The 20,472-nt window shown below is 36.9% G+C and overlaps 1 protein-coding gene across 19 annotated transcripts in view; it reads left to right on the top strand.

Moving 5' to 3' along the window:
* Positions 1-20,472, top strand: part of ANKS1B (ankyrin repeat and sterile alpha motif domain containing 1B) — a gene marked incomplete at both ends in the record, with an annotated part of 1,149,683 nt that overhangs the window by 720,695 nt on the left and 408,516 nt on the right. For 10 of the 19 annotated variants that reach the window (XM_081250044.1, XM_081250045.1, XM_081250046.1 and 7 more), the window contains one exon: positions 13,786-13,989. In XM_081250044.1, the coding sequence (XP_081106170.1) occupies positions 13,786-13,989 (204 nt within the window). Of the gene's footprint in view, positions 1-13,785; positions 13,990-20,472 lie in introns of those variants that run through there. The other 9 variants (XM_081250042.1, XM_081250054.1, XM_081250053.1 and 6 more) reach the window with 2 other exon arrangements.

The following is a 20,472-nucleotide window of genomic DNA, read 5'->3' on the forward strand; positions in this document are numbered from 1 at the left end:
GAGACTTAGAATATTTGGAATCCCCTCTGCTTAAAGACTGTCCCCTATATTTACTTGGGTTATTTTGTCTATTTCTTCTATAAGTGGAAGGGTTTACAGATTTCCTGTATCTCCCTACTTCCAGTTTCTTCTGGGCATTATGCTGTCTCTCACATCCTCCCAGATGATGTTTGTATAACAAAAATTTGATCATATCTCTCTGTTCTTTTTTTTCTTTTATTCTCATTTTATTGAAGTGTATTTGATATACAATATTATATGTTACAGGTGTACAATATAGCGATTCACAATTTTCAAAGGTTATACTCAATTTATAGTTATTATAAAATATTGGCTATATTCCCTGTGTTGTACAATATATCATTGTAGCTTATTTTATATATTATAATTTGTACCTCTTAATCCCCTACCCCTCCTGTGCTCCTTCCCCACTTCCTTCTCCTCACTGGTAAGCACTAGTTTGTCCTCTATATCTGGGAGTCTGTTTCTTTTTTAATCTACTCACTACCTTGTTGTATTTTATAGATTCCACACATAAGTGAGATCATACAGTGTTTGTCTCTGTCTGGCTTATTTCACTTGGCATAATGCCCTCCAAGTCCATCCATGTTGTTGCAAACGGCAAATATCTCTCTGTTCTTGAGAAAGAAAATAGTTTTTCTTTTTCTTGGCATACAAGTTCCTTGATTATGTGTCTCCTACCCACCTACATAGCCCTATCTCCTATGGCATTACCCTCCCCAGACATGCACGTATAACCTTCAAATTCCAGTAATAATGAATCATTTAAATCATTTTTTTACTCAAATTAAATCATTTTTAACCCTCATACTAGTCCCTCTGCCTGGAACACCATTATATTAGTCAGGGTTCTCCAGAGAAACAATGAATAGGAAGTATAGGTAGACATGTATAAGGGGATATTTATTATAGGAATTGGCTCACACGATTTTGGAGACTGAGTTCCACAATGTGCTATCTGCAAACTGGAGACCAGGAAAGCCCGTGGTGTAATTCAGTCTGAGTCCATAGGCCCAGGAATCAGGAGCACCAGTGCTGAAGTACAGGAGGAGATGAATGTCCCAGCTCAAGCAGAGAGTAAATCTTCTTTACTCTTTTTGTTCTAATAGACCTTTAATGGATTAGATGATGCCCACACACATTTGTGAGGGTGATCTTTACTCAGTCTACAGATTCAGATACTAAACTCCTCAGGAAACACCCTCACAGACACATCCAGAACTAGTCATTTACCAGCTCTCTTGGTAGCTCTTAGCTCAGTCAAGTTGACACATAAATTAACTATCACAGTCATCTTTTTATTTGCCTCTCAAACTCCTATTAAATCTTCGAGTCACAGATCAAATGGACTCTTCTGTAAACTCTCTACCCAAGCCAATTTAAGCATCCTTGCCTTCCTTCTACATTTTAAGTATCTTGTACACGTCTCCATTATAGCATTCATCATCCTGCATGGTAATTTTCTCCCCACTAGACTATAAGATCCTTGAGGGCAGGACAAGTTCCTTTTCCTCCCTGGTCCTAAAACTATGACTGGCACATAGGGAGGCCCTCAATGACTTAAGGCTGTATACAGCTTCTCAGAGAAGATTCAAACATTTGCTAGTAAGCCTTAAAAGAAGGGAAAATGAGAATGAAATCAAAGGAATTACATTTTTTTTTCTGATCAGGTATGGCCTATATATATTTTTGGTTGTCTGCCAGAAGATTTTAGCATTTTAGGCTTAAATTTCATTTCCTATTTTAGACCATACCCCAGAGCAGAAGTTGTCAGATCTGTTTTGTAAAGGCTGGTATTTCTTAAGTGCTCCATGAAGTTTTTAGTTCAAAATAAATTCAAGGCCTTAGGGAAAATTGAATCTGAGCTCCTGACTTCCCTTAGCATTTAAACACCAAAGCATGATTTTGGAGAATTTTCCTGTTTGAATCTTGGCTTTATGATCCAGAACTCTGTTGACCCACAACATTCCACATTTCCTGAAATAACTAATCCTTTAGCTTCTTCTGTTGTCTACTACCTCTGCTTTGCATTTCTGTTTTTGCATTTCAGAATGGCTGTCCTTTTATCAGTGGAAGAAGCATTTTTCTTATTGCATCATCTCTCTTCCTGCTAATTTTCATTGTCAATTTTTCTCCATTAGGAAAATAGATATGTAGTTTATAGTTCTCAGCTCAGAGGATATTTAAGATTGGAAAAATGAGATATTGATACTTTTTAGTTAAGAATAAAATCGTTAGGATCTTTGTTACACTATCTTATAGGAATTAGCACTGTTCACTCCAAGCTCCTACAGCTGTATTACAAGATATAAAAGACAGAAGAGCAGGCTCACATAGAAACCAACGCTACAGTTATTTGTTAAATGTGCAAATTTCTCTCCCAAATGTGGACATTGGCTTCTTAAGAAGTTTAGTGGGCTCTTTTACCAGTCTCTTAAAAAATGACCAGTTTTTATTTTAAATATGTCAGAATAAATAACTTAATAGACCCATTTGTTAACTATGAAGCTAGGAATAAGAATTATCCTTTCTTGCCATTCCTTGCCCCACCCCTTTATTCTCTTTTTACTTTAAATGAATGTGAAGAGCAGACGGCTTGATGCGAAAGACCTGGCTATTGGTGCATGTTAGACAAGACAAAGCCCTTAATGACATCATGGGGCTTGGGATTCTGATCACTTCACAGTACCATGAGCTTTCCTCTGTTATTTGTCCATACTGCTTGCCCCATGCATTTTTGTCTGTTTGAAACAAAGAGAACTGGGCAAGGAAAAGCACTGATGACACTGATTGAGAGACTGAATGAACAACACAAGTATATATGCTACTGACAGTAGAGATAATTATACAGCCCTAGCATTTGAATAGCTCTTTATAGCTCAAAGTGGTTTTTCACATATGTTATTTAATTTTAGCTTCAAACAAAACCATAAGATAGGTGGGGTAAGGTGTCACCCACACTTTACTGAAGAGGAACTAAGCCCCAGAAACTTGCCCACTAGAAAGGTACTCTTTATATTGCTACATGCTCCATCTCAAGAACAGAAAAAGCAAATATTTACATAATAGAGAGGAGCCAAGATTCAAACCCAGGCAAACCCGCTCCAGAGTCTGGGCCCTTAACCACCGTGCTGTACTACCTCTCACGGAGGCAGCATCTTCCTAGACACACAGCACAGGCATCCACGCATTTCAGTCTGGAGAGGCTGACCACCCATGTGGAAACAATACGGAAGCTGCAGTCTCTCAGAAGCACAGAAAAGCCCATTGTTAAGGGTGAAATAAAAATATCCAAGTGATAGGATTCACCCTTCTCCCACCCTTCAGTATTCCTTCCGGCTTCTTCTCATTGCTTTGTACTTCACAAGCCAAGAATCATAAATGTAAGATGAAGGCTGGGAAGGAGAATTAACAGAACAACTGGGAAACCGTTTTTAAAACAAACCTGCTGGTATGTGTCTGGGTAAACATTCTCCCTCCTGTAAAAGGGCAAGGTTCGTACCCTGTGCATCTGAAACAGAGAAGCAGGATAGAGTAGTAGCTAAAAGCTTAGGCTCTAGAGCCAGGCTACCAGGGTTCTAGGTCCAACTGTGCAACTTTAAACAACATATGACCTTTCTGTATTTTATTTTTCTGCCCTATAAAAGAGATGATAACAATAGTACTTCACAGGGTTGTCATGAAAATAATATGAGTTAATACATGTAGACCATTTAGAACCTGACCGTAGTAAATGCAGGTTTGCTATCATTTTGCATAATGAGATAATATTTAAAAGGCCTGACCTGTAATAAATATTAGCTCCCTTGCTTTATATATAATTTAGATCACTGGAAAAACTCACATTCTTTGAAGAGTATTTGCCTAATGTCAGTTACCTTGGTGCTAGGATAAACAGCTATTTATTACATTTTTTAGGGATTAGCCAGTTTCTTTTTTTAACTTTTGTCCCGGGGCTCTCCTCTATCCCTTCCTAAATGTCATTTTCCTGTTTAACAAATTTGATAACAGTCTCCTCTGCCAAATCATTTAACCCATCTTAACTGTTTCATCCATTTCACCCTAGGGGCACCTCATTGAAACAGATAGTGTTTCTCTTTTGCTCATGGAACCTGGAGTCACTTAAGCTGTTTTCTCTAATTCATTCTCCTCTCTATATACTCACAGTAAGAAGTCATGTCTCTAGGTTTTAATTCCTCTAATTTCAATTGACATTTTCTAAGTAGTAAACCAGTTTTCTCCACTGGCCTATAAGTTACATATGTTCAGGGATGTTCAAAGCTATATCCCCACTGCCTAGCAAAATGCTAGGAACAAGAGGTACTTTATAAATATTTGTTGAAGAAATCAGTCAATGCTGAAGGACTTAATAAAGTATCAAAAGAAGTATCCTACCCCCTCCCCAATTAACTAGAACCTAATTAAGAAATTATCTGAAATTAATCAGAATATGAATTGCCTTCTACTTTTAAAAGAAAAAATTAATTTTAGAGACCTAAACTGGTCTCATGGATTTAATTTAATACAGTTATAACAGTTTCCAGACCATACCCTGGAGTAAGCATACATTCATTTCAGTGGCCTAGGCCTTCAATAGCTACACAATATACAATGAGAATAGTTATGAACATGTCAAAAGTGAGTTAGTATCATCAGGCCCTTACCACATAGGGTAGGATATTGGCCTTTGAACTTACTCTTCCCACTGCCTCAAATTCTCTTTTCCTAAATACCAGAACAGCTTGTTCCTTCACTACATTCCAGTCTCTGTTCAAATTTCACGTTTTCAGAGAGGCATTCCTTGACAATTTTGTTTAAGATGAGTCACTTTCTTCTCCTATCATTCTTTATTTCCTTTTCCTACTTTTGAAAAACTTTTAAAACTAGGTTTATTGAAGTATAATTGAACTACAATAAACTGCACATATTGATGTTTAACAATTAGATACACCTGTGAAACCATCTCCACACTCAAGACAATAAATATCCATCACCTCCAACAGTTTCCTCATGTTTCTTCATAATCCCTTTCACGCCCCTTCTTTCCACCCCCAGGTAGTCACTGATCTATATTCTGTCAGTATAGATAAGTTTGCTTTCTCTAGAATTTTATGTAAATGGAATCATACAGAATCTACACTGTTCTGGAGGGTCTGGTTTCTTTTACTCTGCAAAATTATTTTGACATTTATTCCGTGTGATGAATGCATCAACTATTTGTTCCTTTTTATTGCTGAGTATTATTACATTGTGCTGGTATACTACAATTTGTTTATTCACCTGTTGATGGACTTTTAGGCTGTTTCCAGTTGTAGGCTATTACAAATAAGGCTGCTATAAACATTCGTATTCAAATCTCTGCACAGCATATGCTTTTATTTATCTTAGGTAAATACCCAACAGTAGAATAGCTGGGCCATGTAGAAGAGGTATATTTGACTTTCTAAGAAACTATCAAACTATTTCCCAAAGTGGTTGTGCCATTATACATTCCCACCAGCAGTGTCTGAGAGTTCCAGTTGATTCATATCATTGTCAACACTTGGTGTGGTCAGCTTTTTAAAATTTTAGACCTTCTATTAAGTGGTATCACATTATGGTTTTCATTATAGGTTTGCACTTTCCTAATGTCTAATGATGCTGAACATCTTTTCACACACATATTTGCCATCCATATGTCTTCTCTGGTGGAATCTCTGTTCAGATCTTTTGCCCATTATAAAAATTGGTTTGTTTCCTTATTACTGAGTTTTGAGAGTTCTTTATATACTCTGAATACAAGTCTGTTATCACATGCAATTTGCAAATGTTTTCTTCCAGTCAGCAGTTTGCCTTTTCATTCTTGTAACAGTGTCTTTCAAAGAGCGGAATTTTAAAAAAATTTTTCATGAATCCTAATGATCATTTTTTCTTTTACAATTGTGCTTTTGTTGCCTAACCCAAGTTCAAGATTTTTCCTAAATTAGTTTCCTAAATTTTCTTCTAAAAGTTTTATAGTTTTAGATTTTATATTTAGGCCTATGATTTTTAGCTAATTTTTATATATGGTATGAGATATGAATTGAAATCTATTTTTCTGCATATGGATCTCTAACTGTTCCAGCATTATTCATTGAAAAGTCTCTCCTTTATCCATAGAATTGCCTTTTCACCTTTGTCAAAAATAAATTGATCTTCTATATGATGTCAATTTCTAAACCCTTTATTCTGTTCTATTGATCTGCATGTCTGTATTAAATCAATACACCACTGTCTTGATGACCATAGCTTTATAGTAAGTCTTGGAGTCAAGAATTGACCTTCTCTCACTTTATTATTCTTTTTCAAAGTTATTTTGTTCATTCTTCATCCTTTGCATTTCTGTATGAATTTTAGGAGAAGCTTGACAATTTCCACCAAAAAAAACAAAAAACAAAACTCCTCCTGGGATTTTTATTAGGATTACATTGAATGTACAAGTAGATTTGGGAAAAACTAACATGTTAACAATTTTGAGTCCTCCAATTCATGAACACAGTATACCTTTCCATTTATTTAGGTCCTATATGATTTCTTTCAGCAATGCTTTGTAATTTTAAGTGTACAAGTCGGGCACATCTTTTGACAGTTCATTCCTTAGAATTTCATGTTTTTGATGCTATTGTAAATTGTGATGTTTTTTATTTCAAGTTCTGATTGTTTATTGTTAGTATATAGAAAACAAATGATGTTCAATATTGATCTTGTATTCCTTATCTCTTATATCTTATTGACCTTACATCCTACTGATCTTGCTAATCTCATTTATTCTGTAGCTTTTATGTGAATCTCGTGAGATTTTATATACAGATAATCATGTCATATGTGAACATAAACAGTTTTACTTCTTCCTTTCCAACGTGTATGCATTTTATTTATTTTTCGTGATTTATTGTGCTGGCTAGAACCTCCAGTACAATGTTAGATAGAAGTGGTGAGAGTGGACATCCTTACCTTGTTTCCTGAACATAGCAAGAAAGCATTCAGTCTTTCATGGTTAAGTGTGGTGCTAGCTATAGGTCATTTATCCCAGAGAAATGTAACCTTATTTTCACATAAAAAACCTATACAAAAATGTTTATAACAGCTTTATTCATAAGAGCCAAAAACTGGAACCAACTCAGCTGTCCTTCAATGGCTGAATCATTAAACAAACTATCGTACACCCATACCATGGAATAGTCCTCAGCAGGACAAAGGAATGACCTATTGACAAACAGAATAATTTGTATGGATTTCAAGGGAATCATGCCAAATGAAAAAAAGCCAATCCCAAAGGTTATATACTGTATGATTCCATTCATATAATATTCTTGAAATGACAAAATGATAGAGATGGAGAACAGATTTGTAGTTGCCAGAGGTTAAAGAGTGGACAGGGAGAGAGATGGCCATGGCTATGAAAAGATAGCAGAAGGATTCCTTGTAGTGGTACTGTCTTTATCTTGACTGTAGTGATGGTCACACAATCTACACGTGATAAAATTGCATAGAACTAAACATATACACACACAGACAAGTGAGTGCATGTAAAACTGGTGAAATATGAATAATAATGGATTTTATCAATGCCAACTGTCTGCTTGTGATATACTACCGTTGTACAAGATGTTACCATTGGGGAAAACTGGGTGAGTCTATACAGAATATCTTTCTTATTGTGTCTTATAACTGCGTGAATATACAATTATCTCAAAATACGAACTTTTAAAAAAGAAAATGAAAAGTTGAGCCTAGAGATATCAGGCAAAGAACTGAATAAAATATTGTGTATCCACAGTGTGGACTATTATGCAGCTATTTAAAAGAACAAATTAGAGCTTATTTACTTGTTAGAATTTCATAAAGCTTTGTCAAATGAGGAAAGTAGAGTTCAGAAACATGTGATAAGATTCTATTTTTAAGAAACAATACCCAAAAATACTCCTACAGGGCTTCCCTGGTGGCGCAGTGGTTGGGAGTCCGCCCGCCGATGCAGGGGATACGGGTTCGTGCCCCGGTCCGGGAGGATCCCACGTGCCGCGGAGTGGCTGGGCCCATGGGCCGTGGCCGCTGGGCCTGCGCGTCCGGAGCCTGTGCTCTGCGGCGGGAGAGGCCATGGCAGTGAGAGGCCCGCATACCGCAAAAAAAAAAAAAAAATACTCCTACATATACTTCTCATGCATGTGTGTGTGTGTGTGTATGTGTGTATATATATATATATATATATATATATATATATATATATATATATGCATATATATATGCATATATATTTGTACATAGCTGTGAGGTGTGTGTGTGTGTGTGTGTGTGTGTGATTCGGCAATGGATAAATACATGTGAACATACATACTAGTTTGTTAACATGAATTACCTTGATGAGAGAACGTATGATACGGATGGTTTGGAGGGACTGGGGGAAGGAGTAACCAAGAAAAACAGAAAAAGAAAAAAAAAATAGAGCACTAAAAATACTAATACATAAAACAATAACAGTGTATTTTGATATGCAATTATGTATGTGGTTTGTGTTGTTATAAATTTATAGAAAATTTAAGAACTGTTATATTGTTTTTATTTTATTATTATTATTCAATAACTGTAAATTATACAGATATAATTTACATATCATTCAATTCACCCAAAGTGTATAATTCAGTAGTTTGTAGTATATTCAGAGTTGTACAATGATCACCACAGTGAATTTTAAAACATTTTTATCACCCTAAAAAGAAACACCATATCCATCAACAGTCATTCCCCTTTTACTCCCAATTCCCATCCCTATAGCGAGGCAACCACTAATCTATTTTGTTTCTATAGATTTACCTATTATGGATATTTCATATAAATGGAATCATAAAATATATGGTATTTTGTGACTGACTTCTTTCACTTAGCACGTTTTCAAGATTTATCCATGTCGTAATATCTATCAGCATTTTATTTCTTTTTATTGCCAAATAATATTCCATTTTATGGATATATTACATGGTATTTATTCATTCATGGGTAGAGCCTTGACCATGTGCATAGTCATCCGGGGATGATAATGATTATAGCAGAGTCCTCTTTATATCTTTCCCTAATCTTTCTGTTAAGCTGTCTGCCTCATTTGGTATCACACTCAGGTATTAGCTTTCCCTAATTGCCAGCTGGATGCTCTCTTGTTTTTGACAATTCCCTTATATACAAATTGCTCCAGAGTTGGTCCAATTCCATTTGGGCAGGAGTAGTTTTTGAGGCCAGTCTTTGAAGTTTGGGCTTACCCCAAGAGGGCATTTCTTAACTATGTCTTTCCCTTGTTCTCTAAAACTATCTGGCTACCATTTAGCTTTAGCTTGTTGTCCTAATGCCTCCTTTTAATCGCTTACCCCAAAATCTCCATTGTTTTTAATAATCACCTTAAGCTTGAACTTCCTCATACTCTATTTCAAATAAAATCAGTTCCTTGAGATAGAGCTGTCTGTATTTAAGGACGCTTTGGCAAAATCTTTGAGCCACTGCTCTGGGCACTGGGCAGGGATGGTAGCCCCTGGTCTTCTCATCTCAGCCTGCCTTTCTAGACATGCAACCTCAGCCCTACAAGCAAGCTGGAATGAGGGCAATCAGGGCCTCACTATTCTTGGCCTCCCACAAGTAGGATAGAGCCTCCACTTTGTGAATAGAGGCTGCATGGACAAAGGGAGCACTTGACCTCTCAGCTGTGTTCACCAGGAATTTAACTTCTATAACTTGGAGTTGGAGGGTATTAGAAATGCTGCTGGCCTGCCCCTTTAGATAAGATACCATATCTCTTGGGTGGGCTCTGAGGAGAGAGGAGCCCATCCTCTTGGGCACACCCGCCCAGAGTGGAGCTTCTTTCAAGCTGAGCTAGGGAAGGAAGGGTGGGAGGGAATAAGTCATGGCTCAAGTGCCATAGACTCCCTCTGTTCTTACCAAGTTTTAGTAGATTTTCTTGAATAAATCTTTCTTCATCCTCTGTATGTTCTTAGGACAATTTCCAGAGACTTTAAATGGTGGTTTTGTTTTGGTTTTTTATACAATTTTTTCCAGTTATGTTTGTTTGGCTGGGGAGAAGGTCCATGGAGCTCCTCACCTTGCCCTTCTGGAAGTGGAACCCCCAGAATTATTTTTTAAAAGACTGTGCAAAAGAAATTCCTGGTTTCATCACATACACTGAACTTCAGTTTCCTTATCTGTAAGTGGGGCTCATAATCCACACCACACTGCCTGGAACATAGTAGCCCTGAGTAACAACTGTTAGTTCTTCTTTCCCTCCTCTTATCTCCCTTTTGGAACTTAAAGAAGTTCTAGTTGAATAAAGAGGCCTGCCCAATAATGTGATGTCATGCTTAAGAATTTTAAGACTCCAAGAAAGTATTGCAAGTAAAGTAAGAAATATATGTAAACACTATTTAAAAAGTGATCTTCAGACCCAAGCAAGGGTTCTTTCAGTGGTTTGGCTCCTGAGAAAATACTTTAACAAAACCAGAAACAGCATGATTCAAGGTCTCATTCTTCCTCCTTCCTCTCCCTCACCACCTCCCCCTACCCCAGTTTCTCCCAATTCACTTCCCCACTGCATTAAAACCTTTCGCCAACATAGGAGAATTACTGAGTTGAAACTGAATGATTGAATAGTTAAAAGAATAAAATTCAGTCAGTCTATATAAAGATTTATAAAGTGATTAGTAACCAGTATTCTCTCTGAGCTGTTTCTGTACAGCAGCCTGGAACTTGAAATAAGGTCTCTCTCTCTCTCTCTCATACTCTCATTCTCACTCTCACTCTCTCTCTGTCTCCTTCTCTTTCTCTTTCTTTTAAGAAATGAAAATCTCATGAAAGGCATTTCCAATGTCATGTTTCATTCATTGAACAAAGGCAATTTAATGCCTAGAATGTGTGTAGCACTATTCTAGGTACTTGGTCCCTGGTTTGCATCTTAGGAGATGAGATTTGAGGAGCTGACCAATCAGCATATGCTTTACCAAACCAAAAAATTATTGTCATGTTTGCTCGATCTTTGTGTAGCTTATCCACCTACTCATAGCTTAAAATGATCAGTAGAAACAATGTGGATGTGACCCTAGGAGAGGCTGTAATTGGCGCCTACCTTTAACTCCACCATGTACCAGCTTTAGAGCTGGCCAAGGACAAATAGTGTCTTGCTATCAACTTCTCATATAGGTAATATTGAGCAACCTGAATTCCTTAAAACAGATTCCTAAACTGCTACAAACTTTTTGACCTTCTTAAGAGATCTAGAACCCAATCGTTTCTATTTAAAAACCTAGATATCTTCTTTTAAATAAAAAATTCAGAGACTTGGGATAGACTTTAAAAAATTTAAATTTGAAACTAGGATGATTTTATATAGTTAGAATTGTGAAATGAAAATTACATTATTTGGTTTAGCAGGTGCATAAAGAATCCTTACTACTTTTAATATTAGCAAGACATATTCCTACATTCAAGAAATACATCTTATATACAAATAACTATAATGTTAGATAAAAAATATTTGTTATAATAGATGGTCTGTAGATGCCACTTAAAACATTCCTGTTAGGGGAACTAGAAAGGGTTTCATAAAGGAGATATCATCTGATCCAAAGCCAAAGAAGAGGCATAAATGTGGGGACATAATAAAAGAAACCCAAGTATATTACAGGCTGCCATTAAAGACAAGCCAGTAATCCCACGTGCTTGGAGCACTGGGGGAATGGAAATAAAATTAGAGGATTTGTAGTAATCATGAAGACCCCAAAATGTCATCAGAGGAGTTGGGAGTTTATTTTGAAGCCAACTGAAGCCATGCCAGAGTTTTGAAATAAGGAGTGATAATCAAAACTGTCTTAAAGAGATTATTGTGACATCCACGTATAAACTAGATTTTTAAAAATCAGAGGTAAGAAGACGAACACGGAGGCCATAGTTGTATTACACCAGGTGGGCCTGAATGAAGAGAACAAAATCACACTAGATGTCAGCTCCATAAATATGAAAGAGGAATTCGAATCAAGGAAATGGATGCAAGAGATACTACGATGAGGGATGAGTGGAACTTGGGGACTGATGTCAGTGGTGAGAGGGGGAGTGCAAGGTGTTTTGCAGTTTAATGTCTGTGTGCTAGGGAGGGTGACAATGTTCTTCAAAAGAGAAAGGAAACAGAGAAAGATAAGATTTGGGGAAAGAAGGAAAGTCATGTTTCATTTATTCATTAAATATTTGCTGAGCACTTACTATGTGCCAGGACTGTTCTGGGGGGATGAGAGTTAACTTTAATTTTTAAAACACTTTATGTGTTGAAGGCAGTGTTCTCAGTCTGTGTGACTCCAAAGGCAGAGCTGGATTGAGTGAGTAGGAGTCAGCCAGGAAGTAAAATACCTTTCTAATAAATGGAGCCTTCTGGATAAGTAGTAAGAGCTCTGTTACAGGCAGTATTCAAGCCTAAACTGGATGATATTCTTCCAGGAACACTGTGACAAGGGATTCCTGCATTAAGAGAGAGGGTAGACTAACCTCTCTGCAAGTCCTCTCTCAATCTTAAGTAAGCATCTATTCGTTCCATGATCTACTCCTGTGGGTTCTATTATTAATCTCTGGTTTCTCTCAATTATTAAATAAATTAGTCTGTCTGCCATTCAGTAAAACTCACACATTTACATCTGTTATTCTTAAATTATTTTTGGTTAGGGCTTTTCTTCTTTATTAAAAAAATTCTACCCAGTAATGTTACCTCTGTAGCTAATTTAGAATGTCAACCCTGGTAGACTGGGTTATAAATATCAGAGAGGAAAAGGATTTCTTGTGCTTAATAATATTTTTGTTTGGAAGAAGCCTCGCAAATGAGAAATGAATTATCTTGACTTCAAGATTGCGATGCAGTTTCTGTATTTTGCAGCAATTCAAGAAGAAAAAAAATACCTCAGAGTGGTTCATTTTGATACAGCAAGGTACAGAAAGAGAATAATTGTTCTCCAAACACTGTAAAGCTTTAGTTCAGAAACATTTATCTGTGCTGCATTTTAAAAAAAAGAAAGGGGAGGGAAGGAAAGAAGAGCAAAACGGGAACCTGTCGGGAGCTCCCCTATAAGCTATAGTTAAAGCTTTGCATTTCCTGGTGTTTCTTTTGAAACGTAAAATTCCACAACAAATAGCTCTGTAACGTATAACCAGTATGAAGATTCAATTCAGATTTAAGCACTTTGGTTTGCTTTTGAATCTTGCTATTTTCTGCATTTGTTTTGACTGCTCTCGTCATTCAAGATTGACGGTTGGATGGGTGTGTAGGAGGAAGCAGCAGCAGCAGGCTTACAGCTTGCAGACAAAAAAAATCTGCCTTATCTGATGGCTATTATTGAAAATGCGAGGTGTAGCCTGGGCTGGGTAATGAAGGGGAGCGAGCGAGGGGGAGCAAGGAGCATGGAGCTGCATACTGATGAGTGTAGGAGTACTTGATAAAAAGAATCCTGGCTGCTGGCCGTGCATTGCTCATTGTGGAGTACTCCAACAATCACATAGAACGCAGACCAGCCTAAGCTGACAGCTTGATATGCCTTCTTCTGCTGCCTGGTTTTGGGGGCTGTGTGACGTACTGGTCGGTAGTAAAGATTAATATGTAAGAAATGTGGAGCTAGGATCAAGTCATACTCCACAGCCTGCCTGGCAAACTATGTTTTACTTCTGACTTTGCTCTCTCGCTGAGAACATTAATCTGTCAAGCTGGCGGGCTCCTTTGATAGCAACTTTCCCAGGAGCATGATGTGGCAATGCCACCTCTCAGCCCAGGACTACCGCTATTACCCCGTGGATGGCTACTCCCTGCTTAAACGCTTCCCTCTTCATCCTCTTACAGGACCCAGATGCCCTGTCCAAACAGTGGGACAATGGTTGGAAAGCATTGGGCTACCTCAGTACGAGAACCACCTGATGGCTAATGGATTTGACAATGTGCAGTTTATGGTAAGACGCTCTCTGTGGCCACGGAGCTGCCTTTTGTCTGTCTTTGCTTCTTATGTGTCTTACACGGCTCAGAGGCAGCCTGATTTGCACCAAAACCGGTCAATTTTATATACGTAACTGCATTAGAAAATCGGATGCCCTTAGGACTGAACTTACTGTGTAACATATAGGCACTTGCTGAAAAATGAGATCTATGTGTATTATATGAATGAACCGGTGAGAGTACTATTTATAGGCAGTGAAAGAAGATTAGCATTTATATTCTCCCTGTCATTCTTTGTGTGATTTTTATAGATTTGTAATCTCAGAATACCCAGTTAGATTATAGAACTCTTCAGTTAATTCTAGATTCCTAACACATTATTTCATTTGCGCATCAGCGTTCAGTAATTAATTAGACAATTTGTTATGTTTACGGTGTGAAGATCTTTTTTTTTTCCTGATAATTGTTCAATAAGCAGTTTAAATTGTGTGGATGACCTTTAGTTCGTTAGCAAACTGATTCAAATGTTCTATTATAGACAGCTTTCACTTACTTCACATGCTGATTGAAGAGCAATGAGGTATTGTTTATTACTTTATGTAGAAAACAAACACTTCCATCAATTAACTGTCAATATCTAGAAAGAGAGGCTGATGGACTAAGTACATTCATGTACTTCTGAATACTGGTCTGCCTGCAATCTAAACCTGGTATGTGCAAACTTCCCACTGCGACGAATATAGGTGAGAAAGGAGGAGGGGGAAACGTGCAGACCCATAATACAGCTTTCTGATCATTCACATATCTCCCCCCATGCTCATCAGTTTCCCTTGTTAAGCTACGTCACAGTCCTTAATAGCTTTCTTTGCTTTTAAGGTCCCATCACACATATCACTTATCCCTAAATTTAGACAGAGCTACATAACATAGGCATGTAGCACAAAATGGCTTGCAGAAACAATTAATAGCTATTTCTAACTAAAATGCTGGGGCTGACACCTGAAGCCTATTAGTAACAAAATTGATAACACAGTACTGAGAGCTAGGCATGTCTTTTTATTTCCATTAGAGATTATTTTCTCCAAACTTGACGATTGTAGATTTGAAAATTATTCAGACTGTTAAACTTCTGCTGCTTCTCCAAAAATGTGTGCCCCATGAGCTTTTTCTTTTAAAGCTGCATAAATGTAGTAAGACATATGAGCTCTATATAATTGTATCCATAGAACTCTCTATGAAGCTGTTTTTATAACGAGACCTGCAGCTACTGTTATTTTTCTCATGTTTAAGAATGCTGTCACAGATTAGACAGATATTTTGGGTATTAAAATAGGGGAAAAGTGAAATTACTTCAATTGCTATAAGAGTCTTAGGACAGACTGAGGAGAATTAGGACAGACTTAGGACACTAAACAGGTGACACTACGAATTAGAGGAACCATCGAGTAGAATGAAAGTCTTCTCATTGTCGTTATATTTACTGCGCATTTGGATAAGTCTTTATTCTTTCTCCTTATCTCTACTTGAAATAAGACTCATTCCCACTCCTCAAACCTGTGTCCAAATTTATTCTGGTCCCATGAGAAGTTAGGTAGGTCTTTGGATTCTCTGGATTGTCTGCTTGGAAAATTTTAATTCAGCATAACTTTCCTCTGAATGTTAAAGACTTTTGAGTAAATATAATCCCTTTTTGAAAGCCCAGTGCAAAAGTTAGTCAAACATGTTTCCAATAAGCATTTGGAGATCGGAAAAAACATTCATGAATGAAATATGTATAAGCACTCCAAAATGTATCCAGGAGGCAAAAAATCCTGGACATATGTGACAAAACCAACGTCTGATCTTCTCCATAGATTATTGTCTTTATTTTTTAAATTCCAATATTGTATATAATTTTTCAGAAATTAAGAAAACATGGTTAATTCAGAATAGTCAAATACTTTCTACCTGAAACAGAATTAACTTTAAAAATTTGAGTTATCTTTCAGAGGAGTTAATTATGAAAATGAAGCAAATCATAAAAGTGTTATCAATCATCGCTTTACATGCTGCTGTACACCACTTATTTGCTACTTGTATCATAAAAAAACAATTTCTATCTCTATAAAAATTATTTATTGGTCTCCATAATCTAATTTATTTAATTATGAACTTAGTTAAAGTGCACTAATATGATCAGCCAACTTTAAGAAATAGATTTCATTAATGTGGTGAAAAAATCTGTTGGACTTGCTTAATCTGCACTCAGTATCATATTCTAGCTTTTGTTTTTCTTGAAGCACATTCTGACCTGCACTTATTCATCCTGTTGCCTAAGCAACAAGCACCACACTCCTGTTAACTATGATGTAGTGCAGGTCTTATTAGCTTTTTAGAACAAGACAGTAGAGACATCAAAAGGATATAATTAATGTTGGTTGAAATATCATAGTACATCCATGCATTGATATATTTTATTTAGGAAACATTCTCAAGAGTTAATCTTTCATTTAATCAATATTCCATTCATGAATATGAGTTTCAAAGGGTTCATGTAAGTAACTTTCAAAGTATTTACTGAAAGCTTTACAAATTTTTTTTGTTAACTCTGTTCTATGTACTCTTACACATAAACACAATATATGGATGATTTATCCACATGGCTGTGATTAACTTTAATAAAAATTTCTTACATCAATCTCTAGGCATGGTTAGAAAAGAAAGACCCCCATTTATTTTAAAATATTTATCAATAATTGCTTCTCCTTTGGGCTCTTAATACTTATTCTTGATTTTATTGATGTGTCAATTTTTTTTAAATATCTGAAAGTCAGAATTCCAAACTTTTTCTTTATGTAACTGGTCATGGTTTGCAGAATAGTTTTGTACACAGTATTGACATTGATGTAGCCTTAAAAATGTCAAATAAATGGAAATTGGTACAAAGAATAGCTACAAAAGTACATCTGGTCACCTAAGACTTTGGGAAAGTCAGATCTATGTTGCAATCAAAAGTCTGAAACTTCAACACAGAAACCCTTTGTCTAAAGACTTATCCAAGCCCCACTCTACCTGTTCATTCCCTCTGATGTCATATATCATCAGCTCCCATCTAGTTAGGCATGTCTACCTGCTACTCACTAGCCTCTGGGAATGCCACCATGGTCCTCTGACATCCCACCTGTTTTCCCCAACTTTGCCACATATAGAATGTGTCTGTTTCAACATTACCTTTTTTCTTTTCACTAAGGAGTTTAAGTATGAAGTGATTATTGTACAAAATGCCCATGATGATTTACTTTCTTATTATATATGTTTCTATCATCATGTCTTTTCCTAGTCTGATGACTGCTTCCTAAAATTTGTCTCAAACAATTAATATCCATTCTTGTCTTGATGACTGCTCATTTGTACTCTCCCTCAACCCTCACAGCTATTTCCTTTCCTTCCCCTCTGTCTTTTATCCTCTAAGATCTAACTCAATTTCTACCTAGTTTGTATAGCTTTTCTCAAGGACTCCAGTCCTTAGCAGCCTCTCTTTTCTCTGATCTCACATAGTGGTTGTATTTGGCATGAAAAATAACATTTGGCATGCCATGATTCACTCTCTAGAATTAGGAGTTAAGTTTTCACTTGTATATATCTTGTCTCCCCAACTAGACTGGAAGCTCTTCAAGTCCAAGTTCTGTGTATTCAATTTCCTTGCCTTTCTCACACTCCTAGCATAATGTTGTATACATAGAAATCTCCCCATAAAAACTGGATGCACAGCAGATTATTGTAGATGGACCTCTGGCCTCATTTTTAAACTGGAAGCCTTGTTTTGCCAGTGGGAACATAGAGCATTAGTACCCTTCTTTCATTCATGCAACAAACACTCCTTAAACATTTTCAATATGCTAAGGACAGTGTTAATTACTAGGGATATAACAGTAAACAATATATTGTCTTCGACCTCAAGCAGCTTACAGTATTTCTCTCAGACATATATTATTTATATACACAATGCATACACATTCCTTCATGTGCTCACACACACACACACGTGTATGCACACACTATATCATGGGGGTCTTGCCCCTCATCCTTTTGTATAATCACCATCCTTCAGCATATTACTTACCAGCAATTGTTTTTTCAGAAGCAAATTACAGTAGGCAATGGAAGAGGTAAAATCTATCATAGCATGGAGTAATGGAAAATAAAGATACCAATAACATCAGAACACTGGCAGTGTTATGGTAGATTTGTAGTCCAAAGACTGTATTAAGAAGTTTATATTACTTGGAAAGCTGACTCATAGCCTCACCATGTTCTAGCTAACAGTCATATTTTTAAACTCTAATCAAAAGGGGGGAAGAATGAAATTATACCAACTTATTTTTTTTAGCATCTCCTGTGTTTTCTAGCAATTGCCGTCTAGGTTGACTTGGGGTGCTTTGACCACTGTTAAAATGTTCAAAATGTGCACAGAGTAAGATACAAAAATAATACCTGGAGCCCTACGTGAATTAGCATTTTTGTACACTTGGGTAGGTAGTATTCATAAAGAACTTAGTGAAGGTCAAAGTGAGTACTGCCTATTAGACATTGAAGTGGAGTCACAGAGCTCTAGGAAGTCATCCATTTGAACCAAAGATTTGAACAAGATTGATCTTTTAGTATTTAATTGGAACTTTTTTTCATTGTTGTGGTACATTTTACATGCTAATAGACTTACTTCTTTTCTCCTCTTATAAATAACTTTTCTGTAATAAGAGCCCCATTTGCAGTTGACCTGATAAAAATGACCTTCTGAGTATCTTAGCAGCATATCATGATCCAAGTAAGAAGTTAAACTTTTGAAGCAGAAAAATAAATTGTCCCTAAGGGTAAGACTAATAACCCCCATGATGTTTTCCTGTTTCAAATATTGTTTAAGAAAATGTTATAAAATTACTGAGATTTAAAGGCATAAGAGAAATATACCTGTCACACTCCCTACGCCTTCCTTCTGAAACAGGCTAGGCTCTGAGTTGAGTAGGTGGCTTTATATTGAAAGTGCAGCTATAATTTTCTAAACTCATTTAGGCCAGTAGTTACACACCCACTTCTGAAAAAAAAATCTTTTTTTTTCAACAACTGGCATTTAAAATCTGTTGGTAACCAACAGTCAAAGCCAGGAGGGAGTCATTCTTTATCTAGACAACAGCTTAATTACAAGTGTAACAGGCAACAGCCTCGCAGTGGCGTGTGAGAGAACTGAAGTAAGACTTCTCACGCCCACTGTCTCACTTCTGTATGATTCGGTTTACTCACCTGTAGAATCAATGTAATGAGAGGTCCAGGAGAAATGTTCTTTGGACTTGTTATTTAATATTTTGAGCTCTTTAAAAATGCAGGGTATGATACTGGTGCTGGCAGAGCTATTAATTGTTCTTGTAGCTCTCATTAGCCTTGGAAGATTGCTTGTGCGGCAGAAAACTCAGAAATGAGGGCATGTGCGGGCATGGCCATCTGAGAAGGATGAATGGCCTTCAGAAAAAACAGTAGCCACAATTCTAATCTGGTGACACGAAGGACAAAAGAGCCTTTTCTTCCACCTGCAAGTTACTCTGATTACATATTTAAGCATTAAAATACGCTGCCCCATTTTCTAATAATTCAGTACTATAGCTACCATCCCTAACTAATGCTCACATGAAATGGCCTTTAATTTAGTCATGTACCATATTGCATACATGCATAATATGATCTCCAGTATTGAATCAAATGACCAGATCTCTGGGATGAGGAATTTACTTCATGGATTTAAAAACTTGCTGAAACTGCTGAATTACAGACTAATTTTAAGAAATCCAGCCACAATCATTTTTCATTGCTTGAGAAATGGACAGATTTCTCAAACAGTGGCAATGACCTCCGTTGTCTCATTTCCAGTTCACGTCCTTTACTTCTGTAACCCAGCCTGCGTCCCAGCCCTTCCACCCAGTTTGTTCTCTTTTAAGTCAGCTGTAACCTGTTTCTTGATAAATTACCACCCCCACCCCTTTCTTTTCTCACTTCATTTCTCTTTGGCCTCTTTCAATGTCTGATTCTCACTGTCTGTTCCCTATTGGTATTTATTCTCCCACTGAAGTTTGTTTGGGTTCTGTGACATTACACTGACCTTTCCAGTCACTCCTATTCTCCTAATCCTCCTCCTGCCTCTAAAGGTGGGTGGTGCTCAACTTGTCCATCCATCGGGGAGATCATTGGTTCTCATAGATCCGTAGCTGCCCCTACTCTTCACCTCTTTCTACCTGGCATCCAATACCATATAGCTACTCAGTAAACATTTCCATATACACGTATGTGTACCACACATTTAGCACAGACCTAGCATAGAATAAATGTCCAACAAGTGTTAAGTGTTACTGCAGTGATTACTCCAAGGTGATCTTTCTAAAGCACACATTTGCTTTAGCACTACTCTGCTTAAAATCTTTCAATGATTCTCAATTCCCTAAGGGACATTATATTTACACAATTCTTAATATGGC

The sequence above is a fragment of the Mesoplodon bidens genome (genome assembly GCF_964165515.1).
Source record: "Mesoplodon bidens genome assembly, chromosome: 11".
Taxonomy (NCBI): domain Eukaryota; kingdom Metazoa; phylum Chordata; class Mammalia; order Artiodactyla; family Ziphiidae; genus Mesoplodon; species Mesoplodon bidens.